Here is a 27,362-nt window from a genome sequence, read left to right on the forward strand (position 1 = left end):
TGGAATCGGGATTTTGAATGTATGTGCCTACCCCATGTCTGGTGTTATATTACAACAGCATGAAAATGGAGCCTAGGACTGAGGAGCCGGCCAGCCTCAGAAGCCTTCTTCATTGCCTGCCATGTAATACATGATATGCAAAGCCTCTGACTTCAGCCAGCAGATATTCAGAGACCGTGCTGGCCCTAGCATGGGGACTAAACTAATGTGTGTTTAGGTCAGAAAGCGAATCAGAAAAGCCACTGGAGGGCACGTCACGGAGTGAGAGACCTATAAATTCATCCCCCCTCTCAGCGTCCCCTGGCAAACACTCGGTTTCCCTCCCTGGGCCGCTCCACATCTCTCCTTCGTAGTGCTAGGAGAACTCCGGCAAGCAGGTCCTCTCCTCCACTGCCTTCTACCCTGCAGAAAAGCGAGAGCTAGACACCCGAGGAGGAAACAGAGCCTTCGACAGGCGCGAGGAAAGCCCAGTGTAGCCCTCCACCCGACAGAGCGCCCGCCCTCAGAGCGCGGGGCGCGGAGGCCAAGCCCGGGCGCCGCGGTCAAGTTCGGATTGCCCTCCTCGGTTGGTCCGCGACGAGTTCCGCACATTCCTCCGGATCTACCCAGCGAGGAGGAGGCGCGAGCCCTGCAGCGTCTCCACGCACTGAGCGCTCTCCCTGCACCCCGGGGAGGGGCGCCTCGCGTCACCCACTCGTACCCGAGCCCCCGCCTCGGGAGCTCGGGCGCCTCCTCGCTGCTCTGGTTTCCCTCCTCCACCGCCGCCTCCCGACCCCTCCCCTCCCGGGGCCCCGCGCCTCCCCTCCCCCACCCCGGCCCCCCAGCCCGGGCTCTCAAGGACCAGCCTGCGCTCCTGGCGCCCTCATGTCTTCACGGGACTCCCCGCGCCGGTTGACGTGGTGTCTCGTTCGGATTTCCAGGCAAGACCTCAGCTCCGGTGGCAGCATCAGCCCGGCCCGTCTTGTGCTCCCAGGCGCTGCGCCCCGAGAAGGCGCAGAGCGCGGCCGCCGCCGCTGAGCCGCCCGCCGCGCCCCGGGCCCGCGCAGCCCCAGCCAAGAGCGCAGCGCGCGCAGCCGTGTCACCCCCCACCCAAGGCAGCGGCGGCTGCTCGGACCTCGGCTTCTGGGGGTGCTGGGGGCCGGCAGGGGAGCTGTCGGCATCCCTCGCCCTTCTCGCCGCGGCGGCGGCGGCGGGAGCCTTGGCCGCCGCCTCCTGCGCGCCCTCGCTGCCCCGAGCAGCCCCAGGATTGCGAACTCTTGCCCCTGACCTGTTGGGCGGGGCTCCGCGCTCCTGCCCTCGGCCTGGATGGGTCTCCTGGCTCGGACTCGGGGCTCCTGGAGTTAATGTCCAACTGGGGGTCTGCGGAGACCGGATCCGAGGTAAGTGGGGGAGCGGGCCGGGATGGAGGGAGCGGGTGGCGCCGGCTGGCGCGGCGGGCTGTGGGGCGCTGGAGACAGAGGGGGCGCGGCTGGACCCCAAAGCAGGCGATGAGATTGGAAAGAGGAAAGACTAGAGGGACCCGAGGCGCTGGGAGGACAGACGAGAGAGAAAAGTTGAATGGGAGAGAGTCTGGCCTTGCGGAGGGGCAGGTTGTCTTTGCACGTGGGCAAAGATCTCTGGTGCCCCTGATGCCTCTGGACCCTGGAATGTCCAAGAAGGGCATTTCCCTCCCCGACTCAGCGGGGCGCTCTTCTGTCAACTCCCGGGACGGTGCCGGGCTAGGTCATCTTTGAACCATCGCGACCAGAGAGTGTCCTCTCTGGACGTGCAGCTGCAGAGGTATCATTGCCGTGCCAGGAGTGTAACTTACTATTAAGCTTGTTTTGATCTGTTCTGAGGGAAAACGCAGGCCCCAGGAGGGACTGCTGCAAAGGTGCTGAGAACCTAAAAATAGAGGGCTCACCTCGTCAGGGCGCGGTCTTGCAAAGCTACATTCCTCGCCCTTTTTGGAACCCAGTTGCTTGCACCTTCCTAATGCCCACAACCCCGATTAACCATCCCGGTCGAGGTTAGCAGAGGGGGACTCGGGTCTCCGCCTCGAACAGACTCTTGAAACTCCTCAAGAAGAAGACCTTGGATGGCCCAGGTCTTCGCTAGGCCATCGAAGTGATTATTTCAGTGACCTCTTTTCTCCCACTCTGTGTCACCTCCCCAATAATACCCCACCACCACTACCTTGCACCCCCTCAGGGCTGATTTCGCCGTGGTTTGGTTTCCAGCCCCACCCGTTGAAAACCAACACTTACCGGGGCGGGGAACGGACTTTCGCCGGAACCCCCCATCCTCCTGGCGCCTCTCTAGGTTCGACTGTGGCGAACCCGCGGGCAGAGCCTACGTGCGCGCCCCAGGGAGGTGGAGGGGCTGCCCAACCCTGTGCTCCCAACATTTTTGCTCATTGGCGGGGACAAACAAAACTTTTGCGGCCCCTGCGGCGGGTATGTTAGAGGGCACTCTAATCTTCCTCAGTATTTTGAATATACACTTAAATATTCCACGGAAGAGATGCTTCTTCCAACCTCACGCGCGCACCTCTTCCCGCAAAGCCCTCAAAGTGGGAGCCGCTGGCCTTCCACCCGGCCTGGACAAGGTCTCGCCCTCACTGTTTCGCCACGCCTTCGCTTTGGCGGGGTAGGGGGACAGTGCCGCCTTTTCAACAAGTGTCAGGTGTCCGGGGAGCCCTCGGCGTCCCCAGCCCACTATCGCAAGGAGTTCCGGTGCCCCAGGACTTGGAACCCGGCCTTGGGCCCTTTAACAGCCAGACCCCTCCCCAGACTGTCTGCAGAAAGCGTCAGTCAATCTCCTTCCCTCCCCCGGTCTTGGGCCCAACAATTAGGGGGAGAATAAGTCCTCTGTCAGTTAGGACCCGGAACGGCTAAAATAAATATGTCTTTCAGCAACTTCTGTCCTTAACCCAAAAGAAAACCCCGAGTTGCAGCATGCTCCCCGCCCCACCTCTCTTTTCTCTCCCTGAAATCTGGATCTTGACGGCAAAGCCCAAACAAACCTCCCATCCTGCCAGACACAAGAAGGTGCGGGGGCACTGGCGGCGGGAGCGCTCACCCGCGGTGAAGCTGTCATGGTGACGCAGGAAATCGGGGGAGGGGGAAGTTCTAAAAGCAGGTTACCGAGTTACCAGCTCAGGTGAGGTGGGTGGAGAAAAACTAGGAAGGGAGAATGGAGGGGTAGGAGCCTGAAAAGCGGGGATGCTGGTGAGGACATCCAGAAGTTCCGGGGGTAATTTGGATTTGGGGAGGGTTGTAGGGGAATGCTTGCTCACCGGTTTTACAGTTCTTAAAATGACAACGCAGCCTCCGGGCCGCGTGGGCGCTAGAGGACTCCGGCGGTTTCTGGTGCCCCCTGGTGCTGGGAACCCAGAAGCGCCCGGCTGCAAGCGGCTGCGTGTACCGGCATTTCGGCGTCCTTTCCGCCCCGGGCTTGGGGACCACCAGGTGCTGGCGCTCGCGACGCGCCCCTTTTGCCATGCCTGGGCTGTTGGTCCCGGACGCAGAGGGGGACCAGTTTGTGGGGTTCAGGAACCGTTGCGGGGGAGCCTGGCGGAGCTGACTTGGGAAAAGGGGCTTGATTACCGCACGTGGCAGTGCGTTCAGCAATTTGCGCGAGTAGCAAAAGCGGATGGTTGCAACAGAAACACATCGGGCAGCTGTGCTTTGAGAGAGCGATAAAGAGACAACAGGGAAGCCACCGGGTGTGTGTGAGGTGGGGTGGGGCGCCCACATGGGCTTGGGGGGAAACGTCCTGGTAGACCACTGTGTATGCTCAGCCCCCAGACTCCCTCCTCTTCTTGCACCCGGCAAATACCGGGAACTAAAGAGACGCTCCGGCTGGATCCGGCCCGGCGGTGCTCAGAGGGAAGAATGCGCCCCCCCCGCCCCTCTCCCGGGGGAGGTGGGAGGGCTCTTTCGGGGCCTGCGCCGCACCCGGCCGAGGGCGGGAACGGGAGCTGGGAGCCTCCTCTGACGAAGCGGGGAGTTTTCCACTGTTTCCTCTTTTGCCAGCTTCGCCACACTTCTAATTGAGGATCTCCACGTCCAATTTAAAAAGCCGTCCGTCGGCCAAGCAGAAAACAAAAAAAAGAAAAACCCTCTTAATGTGGAAGGGAAATCTAGTGCCTCTGTCGCTTACTGCTGGCGGGCACCACGATTTGGAGTGGCGCCTTAACCCCGCGCCTCCCTGCTTCTCGGGGCCGCCAGCCATTTCGCACACACAGGGGAGCTGACGCTGGGGCGAGGGGCGGGAGGCCTCGCGCTCCCCCAGACCTCTCTCCCAAAGCGCCTCGCTGCGCTGTTTATGCGCGCCTTGGGTGCAGTGTTTCCTGAGCCCGTGCGTCCATGCCCAGAGCCTTTGCTTTTTCTCGGGTTTGTAAACCAGCCAGCGCAGCATGAGGCGCCCGGAGCTGCAGGTTGCTCGAGTTCCTAGTCCCTACAGACTCCCCGAGCCCAACAGCTGCCTATCGAACAAACAGATGCCCAAGGGATGGAAAATGCATTCGTCTCCGCAGCGGCGGGAGGTGGCGGCCGAGTTAAACTCTTCCCCGGGTGGTCTGCATGGGAACCCGGGCGGGAGTTCTGGGTGGAGACGGGGGCGGGAGGGGGCGGCTGGTGGAAGGGAGGCAGGCAAACCTGGGAACTAACGGAGAGGAAAGGTGCCGAGGTTTTTGCATTTATCTGTAAACCGTCTGACTCCCTCCCGTGGAAAAAGGTCAAGGAGATTAACCTAAGAATCCGTTATATTTGGAGAAGAGGGGATAATCAACTGCATGAATTCTCCTGTAAACCGCAACACTGGCATTGGGAAGGCACTGGGTAACCCTGCAGTCCCGGAGGTGCCCAGGTCCCCTCCCCACCTCCTAATTGGGTGGGACTTGGCCCTGAGTTGACGGTAGCTTTTTCTCGCCCGCCTCTGGCTGCGTGGCCCTCCTTTCTAGAGATGTGAGGACTGAGAAGCCAAACGGAGCCCCCTCGCTGGGAAGAGCTGAGCCCCCACTCCGCGCCCTTTCGTGGTCTAGGCCTTCTGGTGGCCCTGCGCCTCCGCAGCATCCAGGACTGGGTACAGGCGTCCAGGAATGACCGTGACTCCGCCGCGGGAAGCTCGAGACTTCTCTGGGAGAGGAAGGGATTTAGGGCAAGAATCTGCCAAAACTGCAAAAATAAAATAAAATAAAAAGAGGGTGTTCCGGCATACCACGAAGGATGAAAATTTTCAAGACAGTTGCAATCCCTACCTGACAGCAATACTAAAGTATTTGTTGAGCGCTTACTTTATGCTCCTCTAGGCCTTTTCATACATTATTTCACGTTCATGACCTTAAGAGGTGGAAGTAGTATTTTAAACCGAGTTGACGTGGGAAGTTTAGTAACAACGCAGATATTCCTTTACAGGCCCTAAATCTCCAAGTCCCTACTAACTTCTTGTTCCGGCGACAATATACTTATTTAAGTGGGAGGAATGAAGCGCAGGTGGGGTGAGTGGTGCCACTGAGCCGTCCCCGCCTAGCTGAGAGCAGGATCGGGACCCCGGGCTGAGGGTGCACTTGATTTTATTCCTAAAATGAAAGGCTGGTTGCTTGCTTTCGTCGAGGGCTGGTTCCCGGGATCTACGGGAGCTGCCTGGCGGAGTAGGAAAGCCTCTGGCTGCGGCGAGAGACTCAGGGTGAGGGCTGCCCCGTCGCCCCCCCCCCCCAAGAGATGAGGGAGCGTTGCGCGCCAGTACTGGTGTCATCGTGTTGGCCAGGTGTCCTGGTGTCGTTGTATTGGTATTGGCGGGGGCAGCAGCCCTGCTGGAAAATCTGACCCCTGGGATCAGGTGGCGGAAGGGAAGGGCTTCCTTGTAGGTTGGACGCGGATAGCAAGCCGCGCCCGGGGCGCACCCGGGAGGGGGAGCGAGCAGGGGACTTGGAAAGAGGGCGGGGGATGCCCAGGGAACCTCTGGGCTTCAGCCGTCCCGGAGGAGGGCGGTGACGACTTTGGAGAGGGGCACAGGGACCCGCGGGGATGCTGCGCCCAAGGGCAGCGCGGCGGCCCTCGGCGTCCAGGCGTAAAGTGCATTCTGCGGTTCTCTCCCCCGCCCGCCCGCCCGCGCAGGTGCCGCCGCCGGACGGGACTCTAAGATGAAGTTAGGGGATGTCGTGGCTGTCTGCCTGGTGCTGCTCCACACCGCGTCCGCCTTCCCGCTGCCCGCCGGTAAGAGGCCTCCCGAGGCGCCCGCCGAAGACCGCTCCCTCGGCCGCCGCCGCGCGCCCTTCGCGCTGAGCAGTGACTGTAAGAACCGTTCCCTCCCCGCGGGGGGGCCGCCGACGGACCCCTACGCACCCCCACCCGCTGCCCGCACGCACCCCAAGGCAGCCCGGATGGCAGTCTGGTCTCGCCGACCCGCGGGCAGAGCTGCGCTGGCGCTGAAGCCCCCTCCCGGTGCCGGTGCCCTAGCTGCCGGCTGCTGCCCAAAGCCCAGCAGAGAGGGTATCAGATTTTTATGCTGTTTAGCATTCCGGTGAACGGGTCTTTTCTCCACCACTACCACCACCACAGGAAAACACACAGTTGTCCCTTTTTCTCCGCTTCCCCATCACCTATACACATATATATGCATCACATTTTTCTTTCTTCCAAAGCCCTGTATCTGTTTGGGTGTGTCTGGCGGTGCTGAATCCTGGAAACAATTGTATTTTCATGCTAAACTGCCCTTGCAAGGGAAAGGCCAAGGTTTCACAAAACGAAGCCAGAGTCAGAGAAAACACAGAAGGGCCTCTATTTCCAAAACAAGCGTCTGGGCAGTGTCAAATCTGTTCAGAAAAGTTCCGGTTCTAGAAAGACTTAATGGTAAATAGTGCTCGCTGGGACTGGGGAAGAGGTCTGTAGTTCACTCCATGCATGACCATGTTAACTCTTAAGAAAAGACCAGGTTATTCATAGTAGAAAATAAATATGTGATTTTTCTCTCAAAAATTAACATGTTTAGATATCAAGTTTATTAGGCCGTGTCAACTGTGATTTGATATAATTTACCCTCCATCTTCAGAAGTTTGTCTGTTGCATAAAGCCAGGTGTGCTATATTACAAGTTAGAGGTTATGGAGGAGGTATGTGGACAACAAAGATAGCAGTAGAAAATTTGACACAATCCCAAAATAAAGCAATGTGAGCTGTATCCAGGATGTCACCCTGGCTACTCCCCTCTCCCATTACCCCTCTAGCTATTTTGCACTTGAAACATACTGTGGTCATATGCATAGGAGAAGCGGCCCCACAAATCAGCTGTATACTCAGAGTACCCCAAACCCTGTGTCCTTGGGTTAAAAACAGCCCAGGAAATGTGATGGGCTTATTTTATGCTTAATTACAACAATAAAAGCATCTTCTTCCAGAAGTCCTGAAAGAGAAAGACTTCATTTTTTTCCTAAAGGCAAATTAAGACTTCAGGAGTGACTTAGGGTTAGAAAGAGAACATGGTTGATCCTTTGAAATTAAAGTAACTGTTCCAAGTTGCTGTCAATTAGTTGTATAAACCTATTTTTAAAGGCTTTGGTTTCAACCATGAATTTCCATCTTAGTGTATATAAATGTTTTTCCAAGAGAAACTTAAATTTAAAATGCTGCTCTGCACCGTAGTCTTCAGGACAGTACCCATGAGAGCTAAGTGGTTTTTCATTCATTCACACAGCCTAGGCCAGAGGAACAGAACACAGCAGTAGACAATAATTCTCTAACCAGGATGTTCAGGAGAGAAAAATGACTGTGCCTGATTAATTCATAGAGATTTAATTAGCATATTAGGATTCTGTCTACCTATGCTTACTTAATGTAGGCCCTTGGTTCTGGCTCTGCTTTCAACTGTGACTTTGGACAAGTTGCTTACTTTAGAACTCCATGAACAGTTTATAACCGTACAGTAAAGGGAGGCTTTTTCACTCCAAAATGCCAATGGCTATGAGATTTGCCCCCTGGCCTTCATGCTACTGCCCTAACCGTCCTTTGGGAAGAAACTTGTAAGAAGAGACCTCTGCTCACTGGAATCACCTGGGGGACTTTAATGAATACTGATACTGGGCCTCACTCTAAGAGACTCTGATTTAATTGATTTGGGGTGTGGCCTGGGCATCTGCATATATAGATGGTCCCCTGGTAAATCTAACGTGCAGTCAGGGTCGAATCACTATGACTTGATAATACCCTAAGAAAATCTGTGCCTCATATAAGGTTCGGCAAGTCACAAAGCAAGCAAAGTGGCATTAATCTTACTGACTGTGAGGGAGGGGACATGTTGTGGGGGAAGGGAGATTACTTCCCCTTTCCGAAACTGATGTGAAGTCATCACTGGACAAGATTCTGGCTTCTCTATTTACAACTGAACCAGCAGAACACACCCAATTCTATTTTATCTGTGGGAAGACCCAATAGATCCTAGAGGAAACCTGAAAGAGAAGTGTTCCCAAAGAGAAACCGAGCTGCATTCTAAGCCAAATTGACTTCTTTCCAGGTACGTTCAATTCGGTAGCAAGCTGTCAGTGCAGGGAAGGCAGAATAATGACAGTGTGCAGACTTTGAGCACTCAACCAGTGTCAACACACCCCTGTCGCAGTGCTGACATTTATATCCTGCACTGTACGCCGTGCAACTGGTTAAGACTTACGTAGAAAAACATTAAGTCACTTGCTTCATTTGAAAATAGAAAGTACCGTAAATACTGGTCTCTCTTCTTTTCAAATGTTTGTAACCTAGTGATTGAGCAAAGACTTTTTCGTGCCACTTTAACAGTCATTCTCTGCTGTTCAAAGGGGGCTGGACTGCACCCCATCCACACACGCTCCCTTGAGGTTGCATGTGTTCTCCTGGTTCCAATGTAAATGAAACAGCCAGAATTCTATTCTGAGCATGATGAACAGGGTGAACCTACCAAACAGAATTCATCACTGGCTCACTTGCTTGCCTAGAGGTTGGCTGTAAAGTAAATGGGCTGTGGCTGCCTCCTATAGCAACTTTGAACTTGTCTGAACTCAAGGGCTTGTGATTTTCTTATTAGGGTGTTCAAGGCTTTTCCCTTTAGCTATCTTTGTTCTCTTTTGCTTTGTGCCAGCGTCATCTCCAAAGGGCGATTAGAGCAGACATGAGGAATCTAGAAGGTGAAACTTGCAGATGTCATAGAAAGGAATCCTCTTATGGTCCTCAGCCCACAAGAGGTAAAGCAGCTTCAGGAAGCAGTTCTGCTGAACCTAGGACCAGAGTTCCCCAAACCACTGAAACGCAGAGCGTTCAGTTTTGCTACCTAGGGAAAGACACTTTTTGTGAGAGGAAGGTCTCAGCTAATGACTAAAACTGTGTTGCACGAGGTTGTCTAAACTTATCCAAGTTTAGTCAATCGTAGTCATATGTCAGATCTCAGCTGTGTGTGACAGCTCTAAATGTGTTTCACAAGTAAAAGCATAAGGTACATGTGGTTTTAAACATTTGTGATCTAAAAACATCTATTCATTCAACAAATAGTTAATGTGTGCCTATATGTGCCAGGCACTGTCCTAGGTGCTAGAGAATCCTTGGTACACATAATAGACAAAAGCCCCTGTGCTCAGGAAACATACTATCTAGGAAATATACAATGTGTGGTCATTCCGTAGCATTGAAAACTAAAACTACACATGAAGAACCTTGGTCTTGGAAGGTGGGCTTTTTGTGTGACCAGAAGCCAACTGGAAAAAACATTGAGCGTTGTTAAATTGTAATTAAGGTAATGTACAATTTATTGTAATACAATGGGATTATATTCCACCAGTTTGGCAGCAAGTCACAATATTTCCTATAGAACAATATTATAAATCAAGCTATCAAGTTCCCAGCCTAGCCCACAAAAATCTATGTGAACCATGATATAACTGAAGTACGAATCACAGTCTTATTGGCTAGAGTGTCTTCCCAAGGTGCCAGGTCCCATAATCTGCAGAAGGAGGGCATAGAGCAAGAAATCAGGAGTTTCGGCAAGCAAGAGTTCGAGTTCACACATTCAGATCAGACTATGGTTTGGATCCCAGCCTTGCCACTTAACCAGCTGTTGCTTAACATCTCTTTAACCTCAGTTTCCTCCTCTGTAAAATAGGGATAGTATTAAACCTACCTCATGGGGTTGCTGGGAGAGTTAAATGAGATAATGCCTGTAAAGCCCATGCCCCATAAATAGGTATTATAGCTGTTACTTGGCACCCTCCTACTTCCAACAGCCCCTCCCCAACGCACCCAAGGAATACCTTTTCTCCTGCCACAGCCTTTCACTCCTGCTTCTGCCAAGACAAGAGGTTGCTCTAAATGGTGGAATTTCAAGCACCATAACATAGTACGGAGACTGAAAGAAGTACAGGGGAGACTATTTTGGGCTCTGTGGTCAGTCAGTTGGTCAGCACATAGGCAGGCCAAGCTTGCCTGGGATTCTGCCCCTGGGTGGGCTCCCCCTGGCTCTTCCCAGGTTTCACGGCTCCTTCCCTTCCCCATTGTCTGAGCCCACATAGTTCCTATGGAATTTTTCCCACCAGATTCCCGTGGACATGTTAGGGAGACCCTCTTCCACCATAGGGAGAAGGGAGCCAGGGCAGGCAACTCCTTCCTTCTCTGTAAGTGTTAAGGGGGCTATGAGTTAGAAACTACCTGTGTTGAGATAGAGGGTTTCTGTTTTAATTGATTCCAGCTGGATGTTTAAGATGTTTCATAAACCTAGTAAAAAAACTTTTAATAAACTTTAGTAAACTTTCAGCCCATTGTTATCCAGCTAAGGAAGCTTCTAGTGCAACAGGCTGGTTAAATGTTAAGCTCTCAAATCTAATGTTATGGGACATAGAATTCAGAAAAAATGAGCACCACTCACCTATTGCTTCTTATCGCTTTAGAAACTGTATGAATGAGCAATACTATAATAAAATGACTACCTAAGCTGAGAAGGGGCTCTGCCATTTGGAACAGGACTCCTGGAATCAAGAAACTGCATGTCAGACCCTTTTATGGGGCACTGATTTCTCACTTGAGATCTTAGAACAACATCTCACTCTGGCCCCAGTCCAGAGACCTAAATCAAACTGTTGCTCTTTAGAGAAATCTATTGCAGGCTTAATTTGAATTGGCCAGCCTTAGGACCTTAGGTTGATCCAATAGCCTAAGAATTATGCTCAAAAGCTTCTACTTTTGCTGATATAAAAATAAAAGCTCTCTGGCATTTTCCTCTCCTAACATCCCATTCATCTTTGTTCCTTTGGCCCTTAATGGTCCATAGCACCTTCATTCAATTAAAACACTTATTCTTTAATCACTGCAGTTCGATCATGAAGCAGGTATTAAATATCTTTCATGCACTAGGTGCTGTGTGGCATCAAAAAGGCAAAATTGTGGACTTAAATAGCTTATGACCCAGTTATAAACTATAGATAGGCAGATGGGTGTGTGGCTTGTCAGTCAGACGGATAGATATGTCTGCCGAGGGGTTTACATTAGCTGTGGTCATGGTAAGAATTCCTAGCAATGAGGTCACTGGGATTTGAGATCATAGCAGGAAAGGATTCAGGGAAGAGGGAGGATTTGAGCTGGTACTTCAAAGATGGGTATTAGGAAGGGAAGGAAAAAGAAAAAAGGCACATTCCAGACTAGGGAGATGCATGGGCAAATTTGTGATCCTGACATGGGGAAGGGGCAGATGGTGGATACAAGGAGGAAGCCAGACCAGTCGCCAAGTGCTGAGAACAGGTGGTGGGAAGTGGTGTGAAATTTAGGATATCTCCGTAGGTGATACCCAGATTATGAAATGCTGTAAAATCCAGGACAAGAAGGTGTTTGCTGTCTTTTTAATGGCAATGGGGCGCCACTGGAGCAGCTTGAGTGAGTGGGATCTTGCTGCAAACCCATCTTGCTGCAAAAGTTACTCCAGTACCCAGGCTGCTCGTGAGTGGGGTCTGTAGCATAGGCATATTTGTCATTTTGAAGTATCGTGTCCTTATTTTTAAAAAGCTTCTCGGCACAGCCACAATAGAGTCAACCTATTAATCCTCAAGTAAGTGAAGAGCTACAAATAAAAACTTAATATTAAAGTTAGTGTCATAGTACCTCTTAGTGATCCACGTGGTTAACTCAGTTTTTAACAAATAGGTTTTATATTTTGTCCTAAAATTGAGTAAGTTTGAGCTTTGCTGGACAAAGTGAGGTATTGGTATCCCCATTTTACAGATGAAGAAATGAGACCTAGAGAATTGCTCAAGGTCGAAAATCTATTAAGTAGTAAAACCAGAATTCAAACCTCAGATTTCTGGTCTCGAAGCCAATATTTTTTGGCTTAACACAGACTGTGCTCCCATATTAGTAGATTAAGAAAACACAAACATTGACTTGCTAAAAATACATTCATAACCCTGAAACACAGACTTCCAGGAAAATCAAGGGAGCAAGCTAATAGAAAGAAGCAGGGAATTTAAATTTCCTTTAGGCCATTTTTTTGATTTCCATTTGGGCAGCAGTGGGCCTAGGCTCATATTATTAACGGCTACTTCAAAGCCCAGATCAGAATGTTTTAAGGAGAGAAACATGAATTTCTCTGTGGACTCCTATAGTATTGATGCTTTTTGCAGTATGGGAAAGCTCCCTAAATTTGGGGGACAAAGCGAGGTCTCCTTGAATGCTTGATAGGTTGACAGCACTTGGGAGGTACTTCTTCTCAGAATCCACCCCCTCTACCCAGGGAAAGAGGGCATTCACACCGAAAACCAAGGGTGACTGCACAAGTGTCAGAGGCACGGCCACAGAGGGACTAGGAGTGAGTTTGCATAGCCAGAGCTTGGGTCACTATTGGGAATCAACTGGTTAGCCCCGTAGAGACAATACCCACTTTTGCAGGACTTTAAAAAGATAACAGAGGTGGAAAGGCATGGGTTTAAAAGTCTTCAACCTTTTTCCTTGCAAACCTGCAAAAAGAATGTTGAAAAACTATTATACACTTCTCAGGTGACATCTAAAATTTTTTATCACAAGTTTAATGGTTGTACTGGATGTGATTTCCCGCCCATTCAGGAATATGTGCTTCTAATATATTTTTGGCAAAACCTTGGAGCTGCAAATTTAGCTTATTCAATTCATGGAAAACTATCAAACTAATCAGCTGAAATAAATTGACTTTTTGGTCAGAAAAGATCTGACTTCATTTTCACTTCAAATACACTGGTTAATATACTTCTGTGACAACCATCACACTTCTGGATCCTAATTATAAGATGAATAGATAGATGAGTGGCTGAACAGGCAGATAAAGCACTGAGCCTTGCCATGAGGGCCTGGCCAGAATGAAATGTGGAACCGCCCACTTCAGTATTTCTTCATTTATTCATGTGGGACTTTCCCTCAGTAAGTGTTCATAGTATAATGAATGCTCATGTACCCTTCACCAAGATTGACCTCTTGTTAGCATTTTGCTTCATTTTTTTTCTGAACCATTTGAGAATTAGTTGCAAACATAACGTTAAATAGTTCAGCACATACCTTGTAAGAACAAAGACATTATCTTTTTTTTTTTTTTAAGATTGGCACCTGAGCTAACAACTGGTGCCAATCCTGTTTTTTTTTTCCTGCCTTTTCTCCCCAAATCCCCCCAGTACATAGTTGTATATTTTAATTGTGGGTCCTTCTAGTTGTGGCATATCAGTCGCTGCCTCAGCGTGGCCTGACGAGTGGTGCCATGTCCATGCCCAGGCTCCAAACCGGTGAAACCCTGGGCCACCGAAACAAAGCACGCAAAATTAACCACTCGGCCACAGGCCGGCCCTGGACATTATCTTATATAACCACAACTCAGTTATCAGGCTCAGGAAATTCAACATTGATACAATAATGTTATCCAATGGATCGTCCATATTCACATTTCCCCAATTGTGGCTATAATGTCCTTTATAGAGTTTTCATCAGTTGAGGATCACAAGTTGCATTTGATTATCCTGTCTCTTTATTCTCCTTTAATTTGGAATAGCTCCCAAGACTTTTTTCCCCATGACATTGACATTTTTGAGAAGTCCAGGCTGCCTCGCTTGCTGTTTTGCACACTGCCTTTCAATTTGGATTTGTGTGATTGTTTCCATGTGATTAGATTCGGGCAAACATCCTCAGAATACTAAGTTCATGCTGATGGGTCCTCACATCAGGGGCCACCCATAGCACTTTGTCCCATGGAGCCATACATGCCTGAGTTGTCCTTGCATAGTGTCTATAGTTGTTTATCCTCTAGACAGTGCCTCACAGTAAAAAGATGAGATGGACAAGAAGTACACTCTCTCAGGAAGGAGGAAGGGTGACTGTAAAAGGGGACATGGGAAAAGAGATCTGGCCGCAGGACAGACCAGTTTTAGGATCGAGTACATGTGGAAGCTGAGGATCTGGAAATTGATTCTCTTAAAACTACCCACAGGCATTGTAGAACGTCTTGATGTGCCGGGAGGGACATGTGTCTCAGTTTGATGACACTGACCCATACCACAGTGGACACAAAAGTATCGTTCTTGGGCTGTGGACTAAGTTGATGTTTGTGTGGTTAATTTTCAGGCATTTCTAGGAACACAGAAGAGGCAGTACAAACTCCCCAGATAAGCCTGCTCCTTCTGCCCACAGACCATAGACCACCAGGTCAGGGGCTGCAGGCCCTCTCCTCTATGGAACACACTAGACTAACAAGGTACCAATGTCTGCATCTCCCTTGGGGTAATCTTACTTTGTCTAGAGCCAGTAGAGTTAATCTTCACACTGCTGCCCCCTATGTAGACATCGCTGAAGAAATATCGCAGACGTGACAAGCATAAGGACGTACTTCAGGCATCATTTGTTAAATGCTTTCCAGCACTGAGCTGGAAACTGTTCTTCCATTGTAGTGAAGGTGTGACTGTCCCCGTTTTAAGGGGAAATTGGGACTCCACGTGGTTAAGCAGCTTAGCCAGACTCTGGACCCAGGGCAGCCTGAGCCCAACACTCACTCTCATCCCCACTCTGCAAGATCACTTCCTGCCAGCCCAAGACACACCTGCATCAGTCTCCTGACGATGACGGAAAGTCAGTGAAGAGAAAAGTCCGGCTTTGGGGTTTTGTAACTGCAGTCATTTTTGAATGATTCTTAGAGCTGATTACACGAAGAGTCTGACATTCCAATGAATTTATTCACTGGGAATAGAAAGTCCCTCCTCACATCTGACCACAGGAATCTATGAAACAGGCTCAAGTGATAAAGAACACTTTCCTTTCGTCCCCTTTATTTTCCTTTCATCTTCTCTTAGTTCCCCCCCCTCTTGCCCAAGTCCCTCAGGTCCTCCATGTTCCTTTTACCTACTGCTCCGGTGGCCCTCTGGGAAGGGCTGAGGGAAGTGCAATGCAGACTCCCTGGGGAGTTTGGGGCCTCCCAGGCTGGGAGCAGGGCTTTGTGGGCAGAAGGAAGCAAAGGAACCTCTGATAACGCCACAAGAAATTATTTTCCCAAGCGGTTTTTTGGACACTTAATTTTATTGGGTAATGTTCTCGCTCTTCCCTGTTAAGTTTTTAATAAGGGCAGTAGCAGAGGTTATGATGCGCATACATTAGCCTGCAGAGTTTACTGCTGATCGTGGAGTGCTTTTAGCCCACACCAGGTGTTCATGGATTAGCTAACAAATGGACACCCTGTTGTGTGTTTTCCTGACTTAAAAGCAGGAGAAGGGATATTTTCCCCCAGGGGAGGCATGCTGTATTACTGTAAAGTTATTAACATAAATATAATAAAAGTATGGACCACATAGGTGGAAATCAGAGCAGGGCAATCAGAATCTGAATAGCAAAATGACTAAACCGTCCGTCTCTCCGTGAGTGAGGCTTTTTGGCTATTTGTGTTCATGGAATAATTGCCATTACACTTATGACAAGTTTTCTCAGTTAAGTTGTAGGATAAAAATTCAAGATACAATATAACTAATAAGCATGCACTACATTGGTCAAAGTGGGTGGAGATGGTAAATACAATGGCATTTTGGTGGCCAAAGTATCTTTTAAAAGTATACCCAAGTCTCCTTTTTCTATATTCCGAAATGGTTTTTATTCTGCTTGGTCCTTTTCTTCTGCTTTGAGAGGATCCAGAAATGTTTTTTAAAACAACAAAACACTGGTGTTTTTACAATGCAAATACTTTTCAAATAAACCCATGTCATGCCTTATTGTCAGCAAACCACTGGTCATGGAGAGAATGCACTGGTAGCTCTGGCAGTGCTCACAATGACTTAGTAAACTGCCTCATCTGGTGATCGTTCTTAGGGAAATAGATGCCATGGACCCCTCTTGAAGTTAACCCAAGAGTGCCTTAAGACCAGGATGGTATCTCTAATGCTAGATGAATACATTATCCAATAGGAAGGCAAGGATGGTCATTACGTAATGTGAGATACGTCAGCATGCCAGTGCTTCAAGACCTATGGACTTCTTTTTTAAATAGTTCAAATAAGTGACAAAATTAACACTTTTAAATAGCAGCAGAAGACAAAACTTTGTAGAATTTTTCAGAGAACTGGAACACTCTTATGGACCTACACGACACATTTCAGAGATCAGTGAAGGTCAGATAAGAACAAGGGTCAGTGGTTTCCAAGATAAGCTGTGGAGCTCTCACGAGCCATTGGGTCGCAGTTGCAGTGGGTGATTCTAGCCCTGGAGTCCTAAGTTGGGTATGACCTAAACATGCTTGAAGCAGCAGAAACAGAAATGAATAAAATAGAGATTTTAGGAAAATGGCAAGTTTAGTGTTTGACTTTTGGTTGATAGAGATTGAAGGATTATAATATCATGTTGGCTTAGTATGTCCTCTCAGAGGTCATTACTCCATCTCCACCTTTCAGATGGAGACTGAGGTGTCAGGATGCCTCCGTGGGTGTTTTCAGACTCAAATATAGGCCTTTTATGCACATCTTTTTACCTCTCCTAAAATAGGGCACAGGAAGATGACTTGATGAATCGAGAGAACTTGGTGATTATTTCAAATGTAACCACGATGTTGACCCAAGAGGTAAACTGAAAAGGTTGAGAACTACTAGAACCTAAAATGCCTCCTGTGGGGTTTCCTAGGGCCCCTGATGATGGTGGACAAGCAGAATGCTGCTTGGGCATCAGCTGGAGGTGGTCCTCTCCCTGACAGAGGTGACAAAAAACCTATGTCTGGCAGCACTTTCCCATCAAGCCATAGACTGTCCGAATCTTAGGGTTTTAGCCCTGGGGAGGGCCCCAGAGAAGGTCTGGTTGACCTTAGAAGGGTTAAGTGACACGTCCAAGGTCACGAGGCTGGTCAGGGACTGACCTCAGACTGGAATCCCAAGCTCTGTCCTCTCCAGCTCTGCAGGGAGAGCCTCGTCGTTTGGTGCCAGAGTGAGTTTGAGGAGCTTCCGGAGACGGGGCCTCTCTGTCTGAATCTGCCGCCGTCCTTGGCTGCCGCTTTTCCGGTTTTAACTGGGAAATCGCCAGATCGGCCTTAGAGTGATATGCAAGAACCAGGACGTGGGAGAGAGATCCTGAAAGGCATGGCTTTTCTCTTTTGGGAGACTATTTGCTATATTCTGTGGCCCATGGCAGGCTGATTTTAGAATCTACTTAACGTACCTCAGTTCATACCAAATTTTCCGATAGAAAGTAAATATACTCGCTTCCTGTCCTGAATTTGGTAAATGTGTTCCTGTGAAATCAGGATATCTTACACTTCATCCAGAGTAAATTGCCACATGTTTCGAGACTTGAAAAGCTGCGTGGCAATAAAATTTGTATGTAAAAACAAATAAGCGGCAGGGGCACTAGAACAAGTTTGAGCTTTGAAACCAAACCGAGTCCACATTTCCGAACCAGGTAGCCCTGGGCAAATGCATATCTTCTCTGAGCCTCAGTTTCCTGACCTGTAAAGTGGAGATAATATGTGATCCCTACTTGCAGGAATGATGTTGGGTTTAAAGTTAGTGTGTGAAAGTAGCCATCTATCGTCCCCTTTATATTGGCAATATTTTTAAGTGCAAAGATGCTGTTATCTAAAACACAGAGTGATGAAATTTTGTAATGTGAGGAATTTTAAAGGTAAGACTCAACCATGTAGTTCTTATGATATTTCAATGTTAGTGAAAGAAAATCATGTTCGTACCTTATTGAAAAGTAAAAATAACTTATTCTAAAGAATGGAGTTAGTTGGGAATTTTCTTGAGAGGTTATATCAGTCTTAGGCTGATCTTTTCTTTTCATATAAACAGGCGTGTGTGTGTGTACATACATATATGTATGTGTGTGTGTGGGTGCATGTATAGAGAGAGAGAGAGAACTTCCATTTTTTATATACTTGGTCTGCGGAGCCATTTGTACTTTACCTGGGGTACAGGTAGGCAAAGAATATCAGATTAAATGTCCCCACTCCCGGGGGGGTTTCCACCTGCCTCCTGTCTGGGACAGCCTTTCAGGGAGGGTTCTACATGCGAGGACGGGCTGCTCAGCACCTCAGCAGCCCCAGGCACAGCATCCTATGGCCTCACACCCAGCGTCTACCCACCCCAGACCCAGGCACTACCTGGAGCGGGGGCACCCGGGCATTGGTTCCAGACACACCTCTCACCTGTCTGGCCTTGGCTTAGGCAGTAGCTCACCCTTATGGACCTCAGCGTGTTAACCCTTGCCCTTCTGGTACACAGAAGCTGAATGCTTTACAGTGAAGCACAGACGCTGGTCCTTCCCAGAGCAAGAAACACCTGGACCTTCTCTCCAGGGCTTCTGCATCCCTGAGGCTGGCTCTGGCCTAGAAGCCAGCTCCTCTAAGGGAGGGCCCCTGTAGGTACTAGGGTCAGGCCCCCTCTTCGCTGGGACCCTCAGAGCCTCGAGACCTCCCTCCCTCTGCAGAGCCCGCCTCTCCTCCCGGTAAGAGATAATCTCCTCACCACGTTGTACACAACCTTGAGCTGCCTTCCTCTGGGACCCACGGGTTGACGTTGGGCTGAAGGCCAGCTTAGACCCCCAGACTGGTTGGGATGAAGAAGGGGCAACCTGATATCTGTATAAAATGACCCCTTTGATTAAAATATAGTTAACCTGTACTGTTTTCAAGAGAAATCCAATATTTAGGAGAATACTTTGTCCACTGGAATGGCAGCTTAACCAAGATGACGTTTTGCATTTTGTCCTTTTTAGTTCTGCTGTTACAGGGAGTACTCTGATGCCTCACCATTGTTCCTATAAAACCTCAATTAACTTTACAAAATAGTCAATATCCCAGGCCTTTGTTCCCAAGGTGACGTTACTCCTTTTTTCCCCATAATCGAGGGAGGCAAGGCCTGTTCAGTGAACGGTTTGTTCCCAGTCGTGGCCCAGAACAAGGTTTCGTTTGTTTAAATAACACTGTTTATACAAAGGACACATCAAAGTTAAAATATCTTAAATAGAATAATGCCAAAATATTTGGTTGCACGCTGAAGAGTGACTTAAATGCATTTGAGCATTTTGATTTTTCAAAACCTTTAGCTTTTAGATGGATGTGTTTTCCAAGATAAATCCTTCCAGTGGATCTGGGAAATGAGCAAGTGTTTGACCTGTTTTTTAAAAATGATGCTCCTCTTTTGCAAGTATTTTACTATCAAAGTTCATACGAACGAGGGCTGTTTGCATCGCCGACATTCTGCCAAACCCTTTATAGGATGGAGAAGAAAGTGATATGCCATTAAACCTTCATTTAGGGAGCTAATCCAGACCCAAACCCAAACTCCTTTCTTTCCCCTCAGCTCGGTGAATTCCTGGAAGATTGAGGCAGTGGGCTCCTTGGTTCGTCACAGGGAGTTTATTTGCCTGGGCCGGGTGGAGGCCTCCGCAGAATTTTTAAACATAGGCTCAGTGAGGTGCATGGCTCCTAATGCCCCCCAAATGCCTAGTGTTGATAAATGGAGGCCTCTCTATGAATGAGCTCAGTCAGCATCCAAAGGCCTGGAATTAGGAATTTAGTTGGAAGAGACAGGCCTATTTGCTTTGTGGTTTGGAAAAGATACTGTTGCCCTTTTCTCATTTCCAAAATTCATATCCATGTAAAACTTTCAGCAGAAATATTTATTTTTTGCGCTATTTTTCAAGAAGGAGAAGAAAGGAAAAAAAACGAAAAAACTTCAGCTCAGTAAGAATTGCCTATGGCCTGAACTTGGGGCTTAAATATTTCCACATTCACAACGAGATATGAGGGAGGTTTTCCCATCAAAAAGAGAAGTCCTCATTAGCTACATCTTTCAGTTTAACACATCGAACGTTTATTGACTGCTTCCCAGGTGCCAGGAAGCCTTTTAACTTAGGGTTAATGATCTGTTCGCCACCTCATCGAAAAGCGTGAGTGGTTGGTGCATTCACACTGCTGCACATATCGCCCTGAAAAGGCCACTGGAATTGAAAATAAGGAAAAAGGGACTAAATAGTCTCATAACGAAGTATAAATATGTCCCAAACATTATTTAGGACTGCTTATGCTAAAAATGTATTCGGTATTTATCTGAAATTCAAATTTAATTATGTGTACTGTATTTTATCTGGCAAGCAATGCCAGTGGACAAAGGCATGCAGTCAACATGTCTTAAAAAGGAAGGAAAATGTTTTTCGGGAACTTTGAAAGTATTGGGCAATAAATAAGACCATTATAAATACTGATTCAAATCATTGTTCTAACTCTAGCAATACAAAATTACATAACTTATGTTATATAAATTAATGAGTCTCTAAACTGGCGTAAGTTGAACTTTTGTAACTCAGATGTTTTCCCATTAGTTTACGTTAAAATTGTAGTAATGTTTCATCCTCATTTCTGATTAATCTTCAGTTGATTCTTAATCGATTTTAACTTCCTATGTTCCCAGGTTCTTAAGTTAATGATCTATTCAGGAATCCTTGAATAGGGCCAGGGACCCCATCATGTGAATCCTTTAGTAAAACAAAGATTCTTTTTTGGAATTTGAAGACTTTTTTTTGTATTTTGATGAATCACCCCTAATATGTCAGTTTTACCAGTTCAGATTTCTACACAAGCATGGTTTTTTGAAACTGTGCACACCTAATTTCCTCTTCTCTTGCTTACTATTGAAAAAAATCACGAATAGCCAAGCAGATTGTTTTTCAAAATAAGTGGTTCATGTCTTTAAATCACAGAGATTTAAAGGTTTTTTTTTTAAGAAAGAAAAGAAAACTTCCTAAGGAAGTCCAGTTAGAAAGTGGTTCAGAGGAAATGACAAATTCAGAATACTCTCCCAGCCTTCAGTCCTCCTTGGGAGCATGTTGCTCCCAGCGAGCATGAACCCTTTCTGAAGACTGGGGATAAGGCAGGCATTGAGAGCTGAACACTTTAAAGCTGCAGGAAGCTGGCAAGGGAAAGTCAGCTTGAAGATGGTTATTCAACTCTCAGGTAGAAAATGTGCCATTCAGGGCATCGAGGCTGCCCGCGTGATGTAGGCTGTTTATTTTGGAGCCTTTCATTTCATAATGGTGCCACTCTCAGCTAAAGTCCAAGTGTCCCCTTGAAAATTAAGGACTCTTTCTTCCCCCCTCTTCAAGTGACCTACTTCATTCAAAAATCATCGGGGGCCTCCAGGGATCAGATCCTATTTTAGACACTTAGGATCTGTTGGTGAACAAGCAAAGGCCTCTGCCTCCTGGAGTTAACATTCTATCAGAGAAGACAGACAACAAATATCAAACAGAAGAAATAGGTTATCCAGAGTGTTGGAAGATATTAAGTAATATGGTGGGAGGGAAGAGCAGGGCAGGAGGGTCTGCATTCGGGCTTGGGGAGGGACTATATTTTAAACAGGAAGGTCATGGTGGGACTTGGTGGTGGTGACGTTTGAGCACAGGCTTGAAGGGGATGTGAGAGTGAGCCACTGGGTGCTCTGCAGGAACAGCATTCCAGGCAGAGAGGGATCAGCCAGCACGAAGACCCTGAGTCGCTGCTTATGTCTAACCTGTGGTTCTCAACCCATGATGATTTTGCCCCCAGGGGACATTTGCCAATGTCTGGAGACACTTTAGTTTGTCACTGCTGGGATGGGGAGATACTACTGGCATCTCCTGGGTAGAGGCCAGGGATACAACTAAACCTCCCACAACGCAAGGGACAGCGTCCCACAGCAAAGAATGATCCAACCCAAAATGTAGGTAGTGCTGAGGTTGAGAAACCCTGTGTTTGAGGAACAGGAAGGAGGCCAGAGAAGCTGGAGGGGAGGCAATAAGGAGAAGTAGCAGATGAGGTCAGAGGTAACAAAGACTGGGAGAGAGGGGCTGGCCGGGTCAGGTAGGGCCTTAGGCCAATGTAGGCTTTGGCTTTTGCTCCAAGAGAAATGGGGAACCATTGGAGGGTTTGGAGCAGAGGAGAGACATGCACTGCATTAACAGTTTTAAGAGAGCTGCTGGGTGGAAAATAGACTGAAGGAGGGTAAGGCTGGAATGAGGGAGTTTAGGAGCTGTTGTGGTTATCCAGGCGCGAGATGATGGGACTCAGAGCACAGTGGAAGCAGCTTCGTGACTTCTGGGCAGTAGGATCATTCAATGCCAAATTTTAGATATGGGGCAAAAAGGTGTTCTGGGATTCCACGCAATCCCCTCTCTTTTCAATACCAAATAGCATATATTTTATATATATTATATATTATCTCTATATATCGATAGATAGAGAGATAGATATGGTTAAGTCACCTTAGTTGGATTTTGTTTAACACAATAGGATACCTCAACAATCAGTTCATGACAAAACAATTTGACGTGGGTGAGGCACAATGTAATCCTTCTCTGCTTTGACACAGTCTCAACAAAAAACATTCACTCTTGCTAACAACTCTTTTGTAGTATTATTTTTCTAAGCCATGTATAACCCCAAGCATACTAAATTACCCGAAAATGCGATGAGGGGAACATAAAAGTTCTAGTACCTAATAAATAGGCATTTGAATTGCTTTCCTCTTTTAAAAATGTATTAAATTGTTCAAATAGTTACTCTTCTCTTACTTGATCAGCCAAAGCAAATGCTGAAACACAGCAGGAAACACCAAGAGATTGCTAATCATGATTCTACCCAAAGGTCTCAAACCTTTTAGAGGCATCACCTCATCATTCCTCCATGTGAGCTCCCTAAAGTGCTCGCCTCTTGTCCTGTTTGCAACCAAAGATAGCGGGGTCAGGCTGCATCTCATTCTATTTATTGCTATGATACATTGAAATGCCCTCTTACAGTATTTCCATAACTTTTTAAGTCATGCTGTTCCAAGGAACTGGTAAATTAGTCTCTTTGTTGATGAAAAGTAGGCTATTTTTCCGTCTCTTAATGTTTTTTAAGGAAGTTTTAAAATATAGTTGAGTTTATGAGCTTTTCATTTGTTCTCTCAAAATGGTTCTCATCCCACTCAGCCAAGCAGAGATGTCGAGTGGGGGTCAATTTCAGAGAAGACACTCGGTATTCCAGATGCAAGTAGCAGTGTTGGAAGACTTCCCAATCCGAGATAGGCCTTTGTCACCCTCTAAGACAGGGTTTCTCAAAGTATGGCCCATGGATCACCTACATCAGAATTCCTCCAGGGTTTGTTAAAAATGCAGATTCCTTGGCCCCTCCCCACAGCGCCCCCTAAGGACAGGGCCAGGAATCTGCATTCCAAGGAGCATCCCAGCTTATTCTCATTCACATTGACGTTTGAGAACCACTACTCTAGGTCACGCTATTAGACAAGAAAAATGGCCTTAGAGGATCAGCCTGTTCACAGCAACTCGCTACAGCCTTGTTAAAAACAGCAGATGTTATTCAAGTGAAATATACACTTCTAAGGCTTTGTTTTTTACCAGGCAGTGTGTCACCCACCACGTTAGTCTCCTCTTTCAACTGAATCACTTTCCTTCTGCAAAGTCTTGGAGGGTGCATTTTAGCCTCTGTTCTTGGGGGATTACAGTGATCACTTAGCTGAACTGGCTGATAGTTTCGCTGTGGGTCCAATCGTGGCTGCCTTTAGGAGGCCCTTTGACCCAGAAGACTGCTTGAAATGATCATTGTTGTTGTCTCATGTGACCTTTTCTGTTTTCTTGTTGAACAGCAAATATGCCAGAGGATTATCCTGATCAGTTTGATGATGTCATGGATTTTATTCAAGCCACCATTAAAAGACTGAAAAGGTCACCAGATAAACAAATGGCAGTGCTTCCTAGAAGAGAGCGGAATCGGCAGGCTGCAGCTGCCAACCCGGAGAATTCCAGAAGGAAAGGTCAGCGAGGCCAGAGGGGCAAAAACCGGGGTTGTGTCTTAACCGCGATACATTTAAATGTCACTGACTTGGGTTTGGGCTACGAAACCAAGGAGGAACTGATTTTTAGGTACTGCAGTGGCTCCTGCGAGGCAGCCGAGACAATGTACGACAAAATATTAAAAAACTTATCCAAAAATAGAAGGCTGGTGAGTGACAAAGTAGGGCAGGCATGTTGCAGACCCATCGCCTTCGATGACGACCTGTCATTTTTAGATGATAACTTGGTTTACCATATTCTAAGAAAGCATTCCGCTAAAAGGTGTGGATGTATCTGAGTCCGGCTCCAGAGACCGCTGTGTATTGCATTCCTGCTACAGTGCAAAGAAAGGGACCAAGGTTCCCAGGAAATGTTTGCCCAGAATGGAAGATGAGGACCAAGGAGGCGGAGGAGGAAGAGGAGGAGGAGGAGGAGGAGGAAGGCAGCCGTTATGGGAGCCTGGTAGAGGGAGATCCAGCTACAGAAAACTGGACAGGAGAGAGAAAAAACAGCCGTCTGTATTCTCCCAGACGGCAGCCGATGTCACCCAAAGCTCAGGGCTGGTGTCCCCCGTTGGGTGTTGCCATCATTTCATCTGATACAATCACCGGTCACGGCCCAGTTGCGGATGCGCATGAAACCAAACCCATGAATCTCCTGTGGTTTGTTTTCACATATCTGGAGACACCAGGGAAACGGGAATCCTGGTGTCATTCCTTGCTGTTACATCTTACCGCTGAAAGCAAGAAAGGTTTATTTTTCTGTCACTCAGTGGAGACATACCCGGGAAAGGAGGAAAAAGCAAAAGCAAAGACACAAGAGATAGTAACCTTTGAATTGGAAGGTTGAGGCCTGAGGTTTCGTACAACCAGCCTTTTTGTGAACCATTGGTGATTGGTTTCGAACATGGTGTGTGGGGTGGGAAGAAATTGGCTAGGAACCAAAAAGGCTGTCCTCATGACTAAAACCAAACCTGAAGGTATTTCCTTTGTGTCCTTAGAAACAGGAAACCAGTTGTGGTTTTCGGCAGCATTTTCACAGGAGAGCAGTGGGGAAGGCCCCCAGCTGCACGGGGGCAGGGCAACCCGCCGGGCCTGTCGGTTTACAGAGAGACAGATGTTACATACACCCCAGCTCCGTTTATGCGTGGTCACCAGTGACCAGAGAAGCTACTCGATGCAATGCATCTGTTTCAGATACAGAAATATAGAGAAGCTATTTATTGAGATTTAAGTTATTGTTATTTATTACCGTTCACTAATGAGTTTCTCTTTTTTCTCTTATTTATTAAAGTTTCTTTTCAAAGGTGCCAAAGTATATGTGCTCGCAAAATGCAAAGAAAGGTGACAAAGGACATTTTAATTGAGAACAAGGGTCCATGCTTTTCAAAGTATTAAAAAGTTTTTCACCAGGCAAAAATCACTTACTTTACCTTTTTAAGAAAAGCCCTCGTTCATTTCCCCAATTTCAGCATCTTCCCTATTTTTATTTTTTAAAAAAGAAAAGTGTCAGAAGGAGCATTGGTGACGGGCCCCCTTTTGGGGAGCTGTGTGCAGAGTCCGTTGGCACTCGGCTTTATTTCTTCATTATTCTGTCTCTGAACCCGTCTGCCATGTGCTCCACTTTCTGTCGTATTTAAGCTCTTACTCCCCTCGACATATATCTATCTATGATATGCATAACCAAATATATGAAAGGTTAAATTCCTTTTAGTAGGTAGTCCTGGATTCAATATTGACCTAAAAGCAAAAATCCTGTCAGGCAGCCAGGCTTCTGCCCCCATGGCAGGGACTCTTCCTCCATCCTTCCCCCACCGCCCTTCTGAGAAACATGCTCGTGCCCAGTGCAGCCAAGGAGCGTACTGCCAGCCTTCCAGAAGGGGCTTCTGCCTGGTTGCCATAAAAGCCCCTTGCCTGCGGCCTCAGAGCAACAGTTGCTGCCCTTGTACACCTGACCCCTCCCTTGGAAGAAGGTGACCCAGAACCAGAAAGTGACATGAGGAAGATATTTATGGCTTGGCCATGGCTACCCAAAGCCCCAAGCTCACAGATCACAGTACCTTTATGAGGAAAGCTTTCCAAGGGAAGGGAGCGAAGGATGGGAACCACCATCTCGCACATGCCCCAGATCCTGGATTTTTCTGGCAGCCAATCCATGCGCAATACACTGGGCCTTATGTTAGAGCTTGTCACACATTTTGTAAAAGGCATTTTTATCAAGGAGATCATCTATCACTACCTTAGTGGCTATTAGCCCAAAAATATGACAGATTTAGCAATTTAATGACCTACTGGCCTCTCTCAAACAATCATGTTAATTTTACAAAGTAACCAAGAGGCAGCAGTTACCAGACATCCCTTCTCCCCAGCCCCAAAAGACCCAGGTTCTCCGCCATTCTGCCCCTCTCTGTCCTTTCTGCCCCCCTTGCTCGACTCAGAACTAGAGGGAAAGGGCCTCCCTCTACCCTCTCCAGAGCCGGGATCTTGCTGAGGAGTAACCTGCTCAGAATAGGGGCAGACCCAGCCGTCTGGTCATTCATGAAGCACAATTTGATGTCGCCCCAGGATCATCTGTCCAACTCGGAGTCCTGGCAGGTGTGGTGGCTGGTGTCCCCAGGTAGTCAACCTAAGTCGGCCCCCAGCTCCCCATGAAGAGTCCCTACCCAAAGGGGCTGTGGGATTCAATGGGTGTTGACAACTTGTTCCCAGCATCGCTATACACCACAAGCAGGTTTCAAGTGAAGCAAATCGCTCCACCAAATCCACAAAAGGGTAAAGTTTGTGATTTTTCTTTATCATTGTGATTACCATCTGATCCAGTAAGGAGTGCACTTCTTTGGAAGTTCTGACTTCTCTGATCTGTCTTGGTCGTTTGTGTTATACAACCAAAGTTCTCTACAGACTTTATTTTTGTACAATATCATTTTGTAACTTTTTACAAATAAAAACTCATTTCTATTGCTCTCTGTACTTCTGTACCTCCTCCCGTGCCCTGGGACCACAGCCAGGCCCTGGGCTAGAAGGCCCTCCCCTTCACCACCACACAGCCCACTGGTTGGTCAGTGGCCTTGTCCATCAACTCTCCATGACCA

The 27,362-nt window shown here is 47.8% G+C and overlaps 1 protein-coding gene across 2 annotated transcripts; it reads left to right on the forward strand.

Annotated features, from left to right (window-relative positions):
• Window positions 1-305: 305 nt before the first annotated feature.
• GDNF (glial cell derived neurotrophic factor) lies at window positions 306-27,231 on the forward strand. Of its 2 annotated transcripts, none has more exons than XM_014831292.3 (3): window positions 306-1,379; window positions 6,102-6,278; window positions 24,085-27,231. In XM_014831292.3, exons 2-3 carry the CDS (start codon window positions 6,128-6,130, stop codon window positions 24,567-24,569), a joined length of 636 nt encoding a protein of 211 aa, XP_014686778.2. In that variant the 5' UTR covers window positions 306-1,379; window positions 6,102-6,127; the 3' UTR covers window positions 24,570-27,231. The 2 variants fall into 2 exon arrangements, with proteins under 2 accessions (XP_014686778.2, XP_014686779.2); XM_014831293.3 differs by having other exon boundaries at window positions 913-1,379; window positions 6,102-6,200; window positions 24,085-24,713.
• Window positions 27,232-27,362: the final 131 nt, after the last annotated feature.

The sequence above is a fragment of the Equus asinus genome, chromosome 10 (genome assembly GCF_041296235.1).
Source record: "Equus asinus isolate D_3611 breed Donkey chromosome 10, EquAss-T2T_v2, whole genome shotgun sequence".
Taxonomy (NCBI): Eukaryota; Metazoa; Chordata; class Mammalia; order Perissodactyla; family Equidae; genus Equus; species Equus asinus.